General features: G+C 41.1%; 1 protein-coding gene across 1 annotated transcript in view; it reads left to right on the top strand.

The window, feature by feature from the left end:
* The window catches only part of Wdr75 (WD repeat domain 75), a 31504-nt gene extending 19422 nt beyond the window's left edge, over positions 1-12082 (top strand). The window contains exons 15-21 of the mRNA XM_028887032.2: positions 328-422; positions 7361-7456; positions 8030-8199; positions 8688-8747; positions 10524-10673; positions 10964-11055; positions 11747-12082. Of these exons, the coding sequence (XP_028742865.1) occupies positions 328-422; positions 7361-7456; positions 8030-8199; positions 8688-8747; positions 10524-10673; positions 10964-11055; positions 11747-11951 (868 nt within the window). The 3' untranslated portion in view covers positions 11952-12082. The remainder of the gene's footprint in view (positions 1-327; positions 423-7360; positions 7457-8029; positions 8200-8687; positions 8748-10523; positions 10674-10963; positions 11056-11746) is intronic.
* Positions 12083-12714: the final 632 nt, after the last annotated feature.

The raw sequence follows: 12714 nt of genomic DNA, 5'->3' as shown, positions 1-12714 counted from the left end.
TGTAGGTAAAGAACATAAGGTTTTGTTGTCATTATATATTTTACATAAATTGTTCTGTGTTCTGTGATGATTGCTCCATGATGCTGCATATAAGAGAGTTGATCATCAAGGTTTCCTTAAGAAATACAAGTACCTAAATAACCCTTTGTATTGCCTTAGTACCGTTTCCATTGAGGTCAAAACAATTAGGAACACAAAAAGGAAAACCCATGCCTGCTTGCAAGTCTGTACCAAGTAGAACTAAGCCCTGTGGGCACAGCCTGCAGTTGTTTGTAGGTAAATGTGCTCATGCTGCCTGCTGCTCACCCTGGTGTGGTTCCGACCTAGGCACCTGTGCTTTGGAAGAATGACGTGCTCCAAGTACCTTCTCGGCACAACTGAGAATGCCATTCTCTGCTGTTGGAACCTGCTCAGTTGTTCACGTAAGCTGCCGCTTTACTCTGAGGTGACATGGAGGGCACATGTGGGTCAGTAAGCTGCCGCTTTACTCTGAGGTGACATGGAGGGCACATGTGGGTCTGTAAACTGCTGCCTTACTCTGAGTCACGTAGGAGAGCACATGTGGAACACTACAGTTAGACTATGATGTTTTAGGAATTAAGGATCCTGTTTCCTTTTCTTTCTTTTTTTCTTCATTTTACACACCAATCCCAGTTCCCCCTCGCTTCCCTTCTCCCACTTTCACCCCCACCCTCCCATCCACTCCTCAGAGGGTAAGACCTCCCCCTCTTTGGGAGTCAACAAAGTCTGGCATACTAACTTGAGGCAGGACCAAGCCCTTGTGTCAAGGCTGAGCAAGGTATCCCATCCTAGGGAATATGTTCCAAAAAGCCATTTCACGTACTAGGATAGGTCCTGGTCCCACTGCCAGGGGCTCCCCTAGCCACATAACTGTCACCCACATTCAGAGGGTCTAGTTCAGTCCCATACATGTTCCCCAGATGACGAGCCTGAGTCCATGAGCTCCCACCAGCCTAGGTCAGCTGTCTCCATGGTTTTCCCCATCATGATCTTGACCTCATTTGCTCCTGTGATCCCTCCTCCTGCTCTTCAGATGAAGTCTAGGAGCTCAGCCCAGTGCTTGGTTGTGGATCTCTGCATCTACTTCCATCAGTTACCGGATGTACTTCCTATGATGACAATTAGGGTAGTCACTAATCTAATTACAGAAGGCCAGTTCAGGCACCCTCTCCACTATTGCTAGGAGTCTGGGCTGGTGTTATCCTGTGGAGTTCTGGGGATTTCCCCAGCACCAGGTTTCTCCGTATTCTCCTAATTGTTCCCTCTACCAAGATACCTCTTTTCCATCCCTCCCTCTACTCTGCCATCTCAGTCCCTCCTAATGCCATCCCCCATCCTTCCCTTCTATCCCCTGCCCCTCCTAGTTTACCCAGGAGATCCTAACAAGTTTCCCTTCCTGGGCCCCTCCATATGTGTCCCTCTAGGGTCCTCCTTTTTACCCAGCTTCTTTAGGGTTGTGGATTGTAGCTTGGTTATCCTTTGCTTTGCGTCTAATAGCCATTTAAGAGTAAGTACATGCCATGCTTCTCTTTCTGGGTCTGGGTTACCTCACTCAGGATGATTATTTCTAGTTTCATCTATTTGCCTACAAATTTCATGATGTCATTGCTTTTTACCACTGAGTAATACTCCATTGTGTAAATGTACCACATTTTCTTTATCCATTCTTCAGTTGACGAGCATCTAGGTTGTTCCCAGGATCTGGCTATTACAAATAATGCTGCTATGAATATAGCTGAGCATGTGCCCTTGTGGTATGATAGAGCATTCCTTGGGAATATGTCCAAGAGTGGTATAGCTGGGTCTTGGGGGAGATTGATTCCCAATTTTCTAAGAAAGAGCCATATTGATTTCCAAAGTGGCTGTACAAGCTTGCATTCCTACCAACAGTAGAGTTCCCCTTGCTCCACATCCTCTCCAGCATAAGCTGTCTTCAGTGTTTTTGATCTTAGCCATTCTGATGGGTGTAAGATGGTATCTCAGAGTCGTTTTGATTTGCATTTTCCAGATGATTAGGGATGTTGAGCAATTCCTTAAATGTCTTTCAGCCATTTGAGCTTCCTCTGTTGAGAATTCTCTGTTTAGCTCTGTAGCCCATTTCTTAATTGGGCTGTTGGGCATTTTGATGTCTAATTTCTTGAGTTCTTTATATATTCTGGATATCAGCCCTCTGTCAGATGTGGGGTTGGTGAAGATCTTTTCCCATTCTGTAGGCTTCCATTTTGTCTTGTTGAGCATGTACTTTGCCTTAGAGAAGCTTCTCAGTTTCAGGAGGTCTCATTTATTAATTGCTGCTCTCAGTGTCTGTGCTACTGGTGTTATATTCAGGAAGTGGCTTCCTGTGCCAATGCGTTCAAGGCTACTCCCCACTTTCTCTTCTATCAGGTTCAGTGTAGCTGGATTTATATTGAGGTCTTTGATCCACTTGGACTTAAGTTTTGTGCATGGGGAATAGATATGGATCTATTTGCATTCTTCTACATGTTGACATCCATTTGTTGAAGGTGTTTTCTTTTTTCCATTGTATAATTTTAGCTTCTTTATCAAAAATCAGGTATTCATAGGTGTTTGGAATAATGTCAAAATTAGGGTCTTTGATTCAGTTTCATTGATCCATGTGTGTTTTTATGCCAATACCAGGCTGTTGGTTTTTTTGTTGTTGTTGTTTATTACTATAGCTCTATAGTAGAGCTTGAGGTCAAGGATTGTGATGCTTCCAGAAGTTCCATAATTGTCCAGGATATTGTATTGTTTTGGCTATCCTGGGTTTTTTTGTTTTTCCGTATGTAGTTGAGTATTATTCTTTCGAGGTCTGTGGAGAATTGTGTTGGGGTTTTGATGGGGATTGCATTGAATCTGTAGATTGCTTTTGGTAAGATTGCCATTTTTATTATGTTGCTCCTAACTATCCAAGAACGCAGGAGATCTTTCCATTTTCTGATATGTTCTTCAAGTACTTTCTTCAGAGACTTAAAATTCTTGTCATACAGGTCTTTCACTTGTTTGATTAGAGTTATCCCAAAATATTTTATGTTGTTTGTGGCTATTATAAAGGGTGATATTTCTCTGATTTCTTTCTCAGCCCCATTTATCATTTGTATATAGGAGGGCTGCTGATTTTTTTTACTTAATCTCATATCCTGCTACAATACTAAAAGTGTTTATCAGCTATAGGAGTTCCCTGATAGAATTTTTGGGGTCACTTATGTATACTAACTATGATATCATCTGCAAATAACAAAAGTTTGACTTCTTCCTTTCCAATTTGTATCCCCTTGAACTTTTTTTGTTGTCTTATTGCTCTAGCTAGAACTTCAGGTACTATGTTGAATAGATATGGAGAGAGTGGACAGCCTTGTCTTATTCCTGATTTTAGTTAGTGGAATAGCTTTGAGTTTCTCTCCATTTAATTTGATGTTGGCTGTTGGCTTGCTATAAATTGCCTTTATTATATTTAGGTATGTTCCTTGTATTCCTAATCTCTCCAAGACCTTTATTATGAAGAGGTGTTGAATTTTGTCAAAGGCTTTTTCAGCATCTAATGAGATGATCATGTGGTGTTTTTCTTTCAGTTTGTTTATATAGTGGATTACATTTACAGATTTTTGTATGTTGAACTATCCGTGCATCTCTGGGATGAAGCCTACTTGATCATGGTGGATGATTTTTCTGATGTTTTCTTGAATTCAGTTTGCCAGTATTTTATTGAATATTTTTGCATCCATGTTCATGAGGGAGATTGGTCTGTAATTTTCTTTCTTAGTTACGTCTTTGTGTGATTTGGATATCAGGGTAACTGTAGTCTCATAAAAAGAGTTTGGTAATGTTCCTTCTGTTCCTGTTGTGTGGAACAACTTGAGGAGTATTGGTATTTAGCTCTTCTTTGAAATTCTGGTAGAATTCTGTGCTGAAATCATCTGGCCCTGGGCTCTTTTTGATTGGGAGACTTTTAATGACTGCTTCTATTTCCTTAAGGGTCATAGATATATTTAAATTGTTTATCTGTTCTTGATTTAATTTTGGTATATGGTACCTATCCAGAAAAATGTCCATTTCTTTTAGATTTTCCAGTTTTATGGAGTACAGATTTTTGAAGTATGACCTAATGATTCTCTAGGTTTCTTCATTGTCATGTGTTATATTCCCCTTTTCATTTCTGATTTTTGTTAATTTGGATGTTCTCTCTGTCTTGGTTAGTTTGGATAAGGGTTTGTCTATCTTGTTGATTTTCTCAAAAAACCAACTCTTTGTTCCATTATTCCTTGTATTGTTCTCTTTGTTTCTATTTTATTGATTTCAGCCCTCAGTTTATTTCCTGTCATCTACTCCTGAGTGAATTTGCTTCTTTTGTTCTAGAGCTTTCAGGTGTACTGTTAAGTTGCTAGTGTGAGATTTCTCCAACATCTTTATATAGGTACTTAGTGTTATGAACTTTCCTCTTAGCACTGATTTCATAGTGTCCCATAGGTTTGGGTATGTTGTCCATTCATTTTCATTAAATTCTAGAAAGTCTTTAATTTCTTTTTTTATTTCTTCCTTGACCCAGTAGTGATTCAGTTGAACATTGTTCAATTTCCATGAGTTTGTAGACTTTCTGTAACATGTGTTGTTGAATTCTAACTTTAAGGCATGATGATAAGATACAGGGGGGTATTGTGTCTGTTGGTTTGCTTTGTTACCGTGTATATGGTCAATTTTAGAGAAGGTTCCATGAGGTGTTGTAAAGAAGGTATATTCTTTTGTGTTTGGGTGAAATGTTCTATAGATGTCTCTTAAGTCCATTTGAGTCATAACATCTATTAGTTCCCTTATTTCTCTGTTAAGTTTCTGTCTGCAGACCTTATTGGGGAAAATTATAAAGGCCTTTATATCCAGTGGTGAGAGTGGAGTATTGAAGTCTCCGACTATCAGTGTGTGGGTTTTGATGCGTGATTTAAGCTTTAATAATGTTTCTTTTACAAATGTGGGTGCCCTTGTATTTGGGGCATAGATGTTCAGAATTGAGACTTCATCTTGATGGATTTTTCCTGTGATGAGTATGAAGTGTCCTCCATTTCTTTTGATTAATTTTTAGTTTCAATTCTATTTTGTTAGATATTAAAATAGATATACCAGTTTGTTTCTTAGATTCATTTCATTGGAAAATCTTTTCTGAACCCTTTACTCTGAGGTAATATCTGTCTTTGAGGGTGAGGTGTGTTTCTGGTATACAGCAGAAGGATGGATCCTGTTTTCACACCCATTTGGTTAGCCTGTGTCTTTTTATAGGCAAATTGAGTCCATTGATACTAAGAGATATTAATGACCAGTGATTGTTAATTCCTGTTATTTTTGGTTTTATTGGTGGTGGTGGTAATGTTTGTGTGTTTCCCTACTTTGGGGTTTGTTGGTGTGAGGTTATCTATTGGCTGTGCTTTCATGGGTGCAGCTAACATCTTTGGGTTGGAGTTTTCCTTCTAGTACTTTTCTGGAGGGCAAGATTTGTGGACAGGTATTGTTTAAATCTGGTTTTGTCATGGGATATCTTGTTTTCTCTGTCTATGATGATTGAAAGTTTTCCTGGGTATAGTAGTCTGGGCTGGCATCCAATGTCTCTTAGTGTCTGCAGAATGTCTTTTTCCAGGACCTTCTGGCTTTCAAAGTCTCCATTGAGAAATTAGTTGTAATTCTGATATGTTACTTGGCCTTTTTCCTTTGCAGCTCTTAATATTCTTTCTTTACTCTATATGTTTAATGTTGAGGGAACTTTTTTTGGTCTAGTCTATTTGGTGTTCTGTAAGCTTCTTGTACTTTCATAGGCATATCCCTCTTTAGGTTGGGGAAGTTTTCTTCCATGATTTTGTTGAATATATTTTCTGTGCCTTTGAGCTGGAATTCTTCTATCCCTATTCTTAGGTTTGGGCTTTTCATGGTGTCCCAGATTTTCTGGATGTTTTTTATTAAGAATTTGTTGCATTTAACATTTTCTTTGACCGATGAATCTATTTTTTCTATCGTATCTTCAACACCTGAGATTCTCTCTTTCTTCTCTTGTATTCTGTTGTTTGTGCTTGCATCTGTAGTTCCTGTTCGTTTTCCCAGATTTTTCATTTCCAGAATTCCCTTAGTTTGTGTTTTCTTTATTGCCTCTATTTCAATTTTCAAGGCTTGAACTGTTCCTTCATCTGTTTGATTGTTCTTTTCTTGACTTTCTTGGCTTTCTTTAAGGGATTTATTGATTTCTTATAGTTTTTTGTTTGTTTTCTCCTCTACTTCTTTAATGGAGTATTTCATTTCCTTTTGGGGACCTCTGTCATCTTCATAAAGTTATTTTTAAGGTTGTTTTCTTCTGCTTCTTCTATACTGGGGTGTTCAGGTCTTGCTGTTGTAGAACTACTAGTTTCTGGTGGTGCCTGATTGCTCTTTATGTTGTTGAATGTATTCTTACACTGTAGTCTACCCATCTCTTCCTCCACTTGGTGCAGGTGGACCTGTTCCTTAGGGGCCCCTATTCTTCCACTTGCTGCAGATGGGCCTGTGACTTACGGGGTCACGCTTCCTCCACATGCAGGTGGGGCCTGTGGCCCTGGTGATCACTGATGCATCAGGGATGTTTGGGGGTGTGGGGAAGCTGCTGCCCGGTCTCTGGGGCTTTGGTGGGTTGGAGAGAGGTGGGTATGAGATGTGCCCCTGGGTGCTATGGCCGCATGAGCAGGACTGTACAGCCTGGAGCCCAGAGACTCATGTCCTCCTCCAGGTACAGGTTAGGAAGTCTCCTATTTTCATGTCTTTACCACAGTATGTAATTTTTCACTTGACCAAAAGTTTTGAATCAGTGGGCTGGTAGTAAGTAGATTACATACTGTAAACAATAAGGCAGAGTACAGGACTGCATGTTCATCTTCAGAAGTTGAGGAATAGCTCTGTTGGTTGTATGTAGAATCCCAGACAGTGTAAGATTTGATAGTCTGTCAGAGTACTCCTGAAAAATTAGACTTTGGTGGCATTTTACTGATTTGCATGTAGAGAAAGTATGATGTTATTTTGTCATGACTGTGTATGGTGGCCTCTTTCACCCACAGTTAGTCAGAATAGAAAAGCAACCTCCAGAGTCTGAATGAGCCTGACTGTGTCACAGTGTGTGGAAGGACCTGAAGTTCGTTTTGCAGCTCTGCTTTCTCCCGCACACTTCACCAAACCCCTCTACAGAAAATGTCATTGTGTGTCTATTATTATGGAAAGCATAAACTCCATAGAAGAATAATGTGCGGGGCGGTCCCAAGAAAGATGAAGAGCACTCATTGTAAAGACCGAAGAGCTTTTGGTGAATGTGTTCTCAGAAGTGTGTCCTTTCCCACAGTGCAGTGGAGTGCGAAGTTAAACGTTAGCGTTTTGGAACCCGACCCTTACTCAGACCACGTTGCTGCCGTGTCTCAGTCTGCAACAGGCTCAGATCGTAAGTACTAACCATGCTCTGATAGCGTGAGGCCTGATTCCTAAATCCTCTCTTGAATGTCTTTAGTGTAAGCTGAAGCACTCTCCTTGAATCAGAAATTCATGTGCAGCTCTTTGCCGGGGCCCTGCCCTTCCTCTCTTGCCCAACACCTCTAATATCTGCTTTCACATTTAGTGCTAGGAGTGTCCTGCTTTATCCCTGACGTTTCCACAGGCCAGGTCCACTCAGCCTTCTAAATCTCCCTTGGATGTCTAACTGGACTTTGTCTGCTTCCAAGACAGTGTCTGCATCTTCCTTTTGATACTGGGCAGTATTCTGGTATCTCTTCTACAGATGCCCCTGGTCTCTGGGACAGAATTCCTTTTCTTTTTCAGATTCTAGCCCTCGTTCCTACCCTGTTTGGTGCATAGCAGGCACTCGGTAGATTAAACAGAAACAACAAGAGATTTGAAACAATCCTAAGCAGTGCATTTACCTGGTGGGCTGGGTACAGGATGAGTGTGATCCTGCAGCCTGAGGCTAGAACCAACCTCCACAGGTTAAATGCCCTCATGTTCCTGTTTTCCCCTGTAGTGTTTGTATTTAAACCCAGCGAGCCTCGGCCATTGTATATTCAAAAGGATGTCTCCAGAGAGGAGGTCCAGTGGGGAGTGTTTGTCCCACGAGACGTCCCTGAATCATTCACCTCGGAAGCTCACCAGTGGCTGAACAGATCCCAGTTTTACTTCCTAACTAAATCACAGGTAATTGACTCCCGCAAAAAAGGGTGCCCAGTTTATAGACATACTTTTAGAAAGTTTGTTTCTAGGTAGGACTCTCATTAAATGTTTATTTCCCAAAAGAAGTAGTCAAATGTCAATACAACGGTGCTGTGAATGCGGTTGTCCTCGCCCTTTACCCCACATCTGTGAGGCTTTGTGTTAACTCTGACACAAGAAAAGCACCAAAATTACTTTGTTGCATTTATTAGCATTTTCTCCTAATTTTAAGATTTGATTTGCTGTTGAAGAAACTGGAGGCATTTATTTTGTTACCAGGTCTCACATGCCTCTCAAAAAATAGTCTTGTAACTCTCACGGGACCATTTAATCGAATTTAAATCTTTTATAGCTTTTCTGTGAGCAGATTTAAATATCAAAATGAAAATTTGACATTTTAGGACCCGTGTCATCTTATTTCATTTGTACCTCATAGTATTCATTTTCCTGCATTAACTGACCTGTCTTTTCAGTGTTTATTAACATTCAGTACAAAGTCTCCAGAAGAGAAACTCACACCAACAAGCAAACAGGTAGGCATTCCCTGCTGTCCGTGTGGAGAAAGTTAGCTTCTATATTCGGCTGTGACAACAGTGGCTAGCTGAGCTGTGAGAAGGAATTGTAAAGTGAATACCTGTGAAGTGGTGTCCTGTTTTGACACTGTATTGCTCTGCTGCAGTTTAGAGTACTGGAGAGAAGTATAATCTTGTGTGTTAAGTAGGCAGTCAATGGCCTGCCATGTCTAATTGTGAAATGGAATTGGCTGAATAACCAATGGTAGGTCAAGAATATTGGGATGGGGTGGAACATGCCAGAGTAGATGAGTGGAAGTGCTGAGCTCATAATTAAATGGTACTCCAGCCCACTCCACTGAGGACCTTGGTTCTGTTGTTCTGCACTGTGTTCTGAAACACCCCCCCCCCCATGAACATTAAGGGACTTTGATCATCATCATTACAGAACCTTTTGTTATTGTGGTTAAAGTTCTGTTTACATGCTTGTACTTCATATCTCTAAGAACATGTTTAGATTATGGATTATGGATTTAGTTATCTGTTGAATTTATTGAAGTTCTTGAAGCTGAAAGTTTATATTATCTTAAGATATAAATGTATTCATAGCCAAGTAGTCCGCATACTTTATGTTTGGGATCAGCTTTTTCCCCCTCCTGGAATTATTGACTGCCTCCTTTTTTGTAATTTGCTTATTTTTTGTTTTGTTGTTCTTATTCTACTCCAGCATTAAATTAATTCTTTCAGAATTTTCAAAGAACTTCTCTCCCTTTGGTCACTCCTTTGCTTTGGTGAAGCCTGTTCTGTTGAAGCAGGGGTTAGGACCTTGTAGATTGGGCAGTATTCTTTATTCTCTCCTACTTGATTGACTTGTTGTCTGTAAATGTAAACTGAAAACCATTTTGAAGATGGTGGCTTAAGATCGTATAGCTTCTGATGTTGCCAGACATCCAGGGCCATTCCTCATCTTTGATTGCGTAGCCATAGCTTGCTTAATTTCTTCTGAAAACTCATTGAATTTATTCATTAATTTTCATTTGTGGACCATCAATATGCCAGGGACTATTGTAGACAATTGGGATGTGTTAGCAAAACAGCTTTGTCTGTGAAGATAGAGATGCTAAACAACAGGTACCAAGTCAGTGAAGTGTGAGTACTTTAGAAAGTGGAGAGGGTTGAGATCAGGGCGGGTGAGTGAGGTACGTCTCAGTTTTAAGTCGGCCTTAGTGACTATAGCCATCTTTACTCTGCATGCGATATGGAGTCCGTGGAGAGCTTTGAACAGGGAACTGACTCAGGAAGAGCTGACTCCATCTCCCACACACCCCCAACTGCCCTGGGTTTTGTGTCTGTACTGTAGGCAGTTATTTCATGTTTATCAACAACAGAGCGCGCGCTCACGAGCAAACACACACACACACACACACACACACACACACACACACACACACACACACCTTGCTTTTCTCACAGCTGTCTTAGAATCTTGCTTTCTTGGCTTTACTTCCAGGATGTCACCATGTAGCCTTTCCCCACTCTGCCCTTGGGAGTGTGTGCCCACTGTGATCTTTATACGCCCCCAGCAAGGAAGCCATGGTTCTCTCATCAGTGTCTGTGGTTAGCTTTCCCAGGTATAAAGTGGGACACGAGTGTCAGTTGCTTTGTGACATGAGAGTAACTGAGTAATTTCTAACCTTTCACCAGAGCCATTTTACGGTTCAGTAGCACTGACCTGTTAAGTCAAAGAAGTTCCACCTTTTTATTGAAATATTTTCTTTTCCTTTTGCATCCACACAGCTGCTGGCAGAAGAAAGTCTGCCAACGACCCCATTTTCCTCTATATTGGGGAAACACAGGCAGCAGCAGCAGGAATCAAGGTCAAATGACACCTCAGAGAGTGAGCTGGTGCAGCTCCCCCTAACGGAGAACATCCCTGCAATTAACGAGGTGAGTGACCAGGCAGCAGACCGGGAAACGGTTGGCACGGTGAGCGCCTGAGTGCAGGTAAACTGTCTCAAGTAGCGTCCAGACAAGCATGGTACCTTAGTGGGGTGATTCTCTCCTGAACCTGCACGGGTGTGGGGAACTGGAAGGACTATTTCCTTTGGCTTGGTTTTTCTCCAGGGAAGCCTTTTGTGTTTGGCTTGGCATTTAGAATAAAGGGTATTGGGAAGTGAAGTTACACTATGCTGAAGGATGGTCTTTCTAACAAAGTCCACCTCTCCGTTTGCCTCCAGCTTCTCCATACCCCGGCCCACGTACTGCCCTCGGCTTCTTTCCTGTGCTCTCTGTTTGTGAACTCCTTGCTGCTGTCCAAAGAGACTAAAAGGTAAGAGTTCCAAGAGGTTTGTCTTCTGTGTCATTTGGGAAATGTCGTCCAATGTATTTGTATCTTAGCTTTGAGATGTGGCTAATGACATAAGATTATTAAGTTCAATACTTGTGATGAACTGAAAAAGATAGGTTGTACATGCTTAAAGACGTGGTGAGAGTTACATGTTTCATAAGTTCACTTGCTCTTTCATGGCCCGTGCTCCTTGAGGATGCTCATCACAGTGTTTTCAGTTGAGTTACCTTCTCTATATGGTATTTCAATGTGAGTGTCTTAAAGTTATTATTTAGAAATACCTAATGATACATTGAGTTGAGGCAAGTCCAAGCCTCTCCTCCCTGCACCCAGGCTGTGCAAAGTGTCCCACCTTAGGCACTAGGCTCCAAAAAGCTGGCTCATGCACTAGGGACGGGTCCGATCCCACTGTTAGGGGCCCCCTAAGCAGGTCAAGCTCATCACCTGTCTCGCCTATCCAGAGTACCAAGCTCTGCTGACTCCCCATAAGAGACCTTGCCTTGGAGGAGGTGGGAGTGTGGGGTGGGTTGTGGGGGAAGGCTGGAGGGTGGCAGGAGGGAGGAGAGGGGAATCTGTGGTTGGTATGTAAAATGAATAGAAAATCTCTTAATAATTAAAAAAAATGAAAAGAACTATCTAATGGTGTTTACATTTTATTCTGTTATTGTCAAAGTACTGAAGAAATTCCTGATGATGTAGATATGGAAGAAAAAAAAGAAAGTGATGACTCAGATGAAGAAAATGATTTTACTGAAAAAGCCCAGGAAGCAAATATCACGGATCTGGGGGAAGATGTTATACATCAGCTGTCAAAATCTGAAGAGAAAGAGCTGAGAAAGTTCAGAAAAGTAGACTACAGCTGGCTAGTTGCTCTGTAGGCTGCAGCCATGCATGACACAGAGACATGTTGTACTTAACTTTTTACTGTCTGTTAATACTCCAAAAAAAAATTTTTAAAGTTATTTTATTCTTAAGACAAAATATTAAAAGTCTTTTGTTTATTTGCTTATTTGTTTAGAGTCTTAATAAGTTGCTTAGGCTAACTTTGAACTTGAGACTCTCTCAGCCTCCCACGTCAGTAGGTTTATAGGCCTGCCCTGTCTGGTCAAGTTTGTCTGTTTGTTTAGATTTTTTTACTTTATGTGTATGAAGGTGTTCCTTGCATGTATGTCCGTGTACCACTGGCTTCCCTGGTGCCTACCAAAGTCAGATCAGGGCATCAGGCCTCTGGAACTAGTTACCCATGATTGTGTGCCATCATAAGGGTAGTGGGAATCAAACCCTGGTCCTCTGTGAGGAAAACAAGTAGTCTAAATCACTGGCCCAACTCCATTTGTGTTAGGCTGTACAGTTGTGGGTATATGCTTTATCACTCCAGGTTTCTCTTGAGTCACAGAGGAACCTTATTCTTTGGTAGGTATTGTTTCTCAGTGAGGTGACAGAGCTGACTGTAATTTATCTGTACACTGTCGTCTTTAATTTGAAGATAAGAAAAGATGGCTTTGCTGCTGTTACTTTTAAATTTGACACCACAATTCATTGATTTGCCAGATGTGACTGATTTATTCGCACACCAGACTTGATTCTTTTTGGTTGAATTTCCCAGTCTCTACCACTCAAGACAAAGTATAAGCCACCCAG

This window comes from Peromyscus leucopus, chromosome 13 (assembly GCF_004664715.2).
Source record: "Peromyscus leucopus breed LL Stock chromosome 13, UCI_PerLeu_2.1, whole genome shotgun sequence".
Classification (NCBI taxonomy): domain Eukaryota; kingdom Metazoa; phylum Chordata; class Mammalia; order Rodentia; family Cricetidae; genus Peromyscus; species Peromyscus leucopus.
Note: the sequence above shows the minus strand (reverse complement) of the source record. Positions and strands in the feature narration are given on the sequence as shown.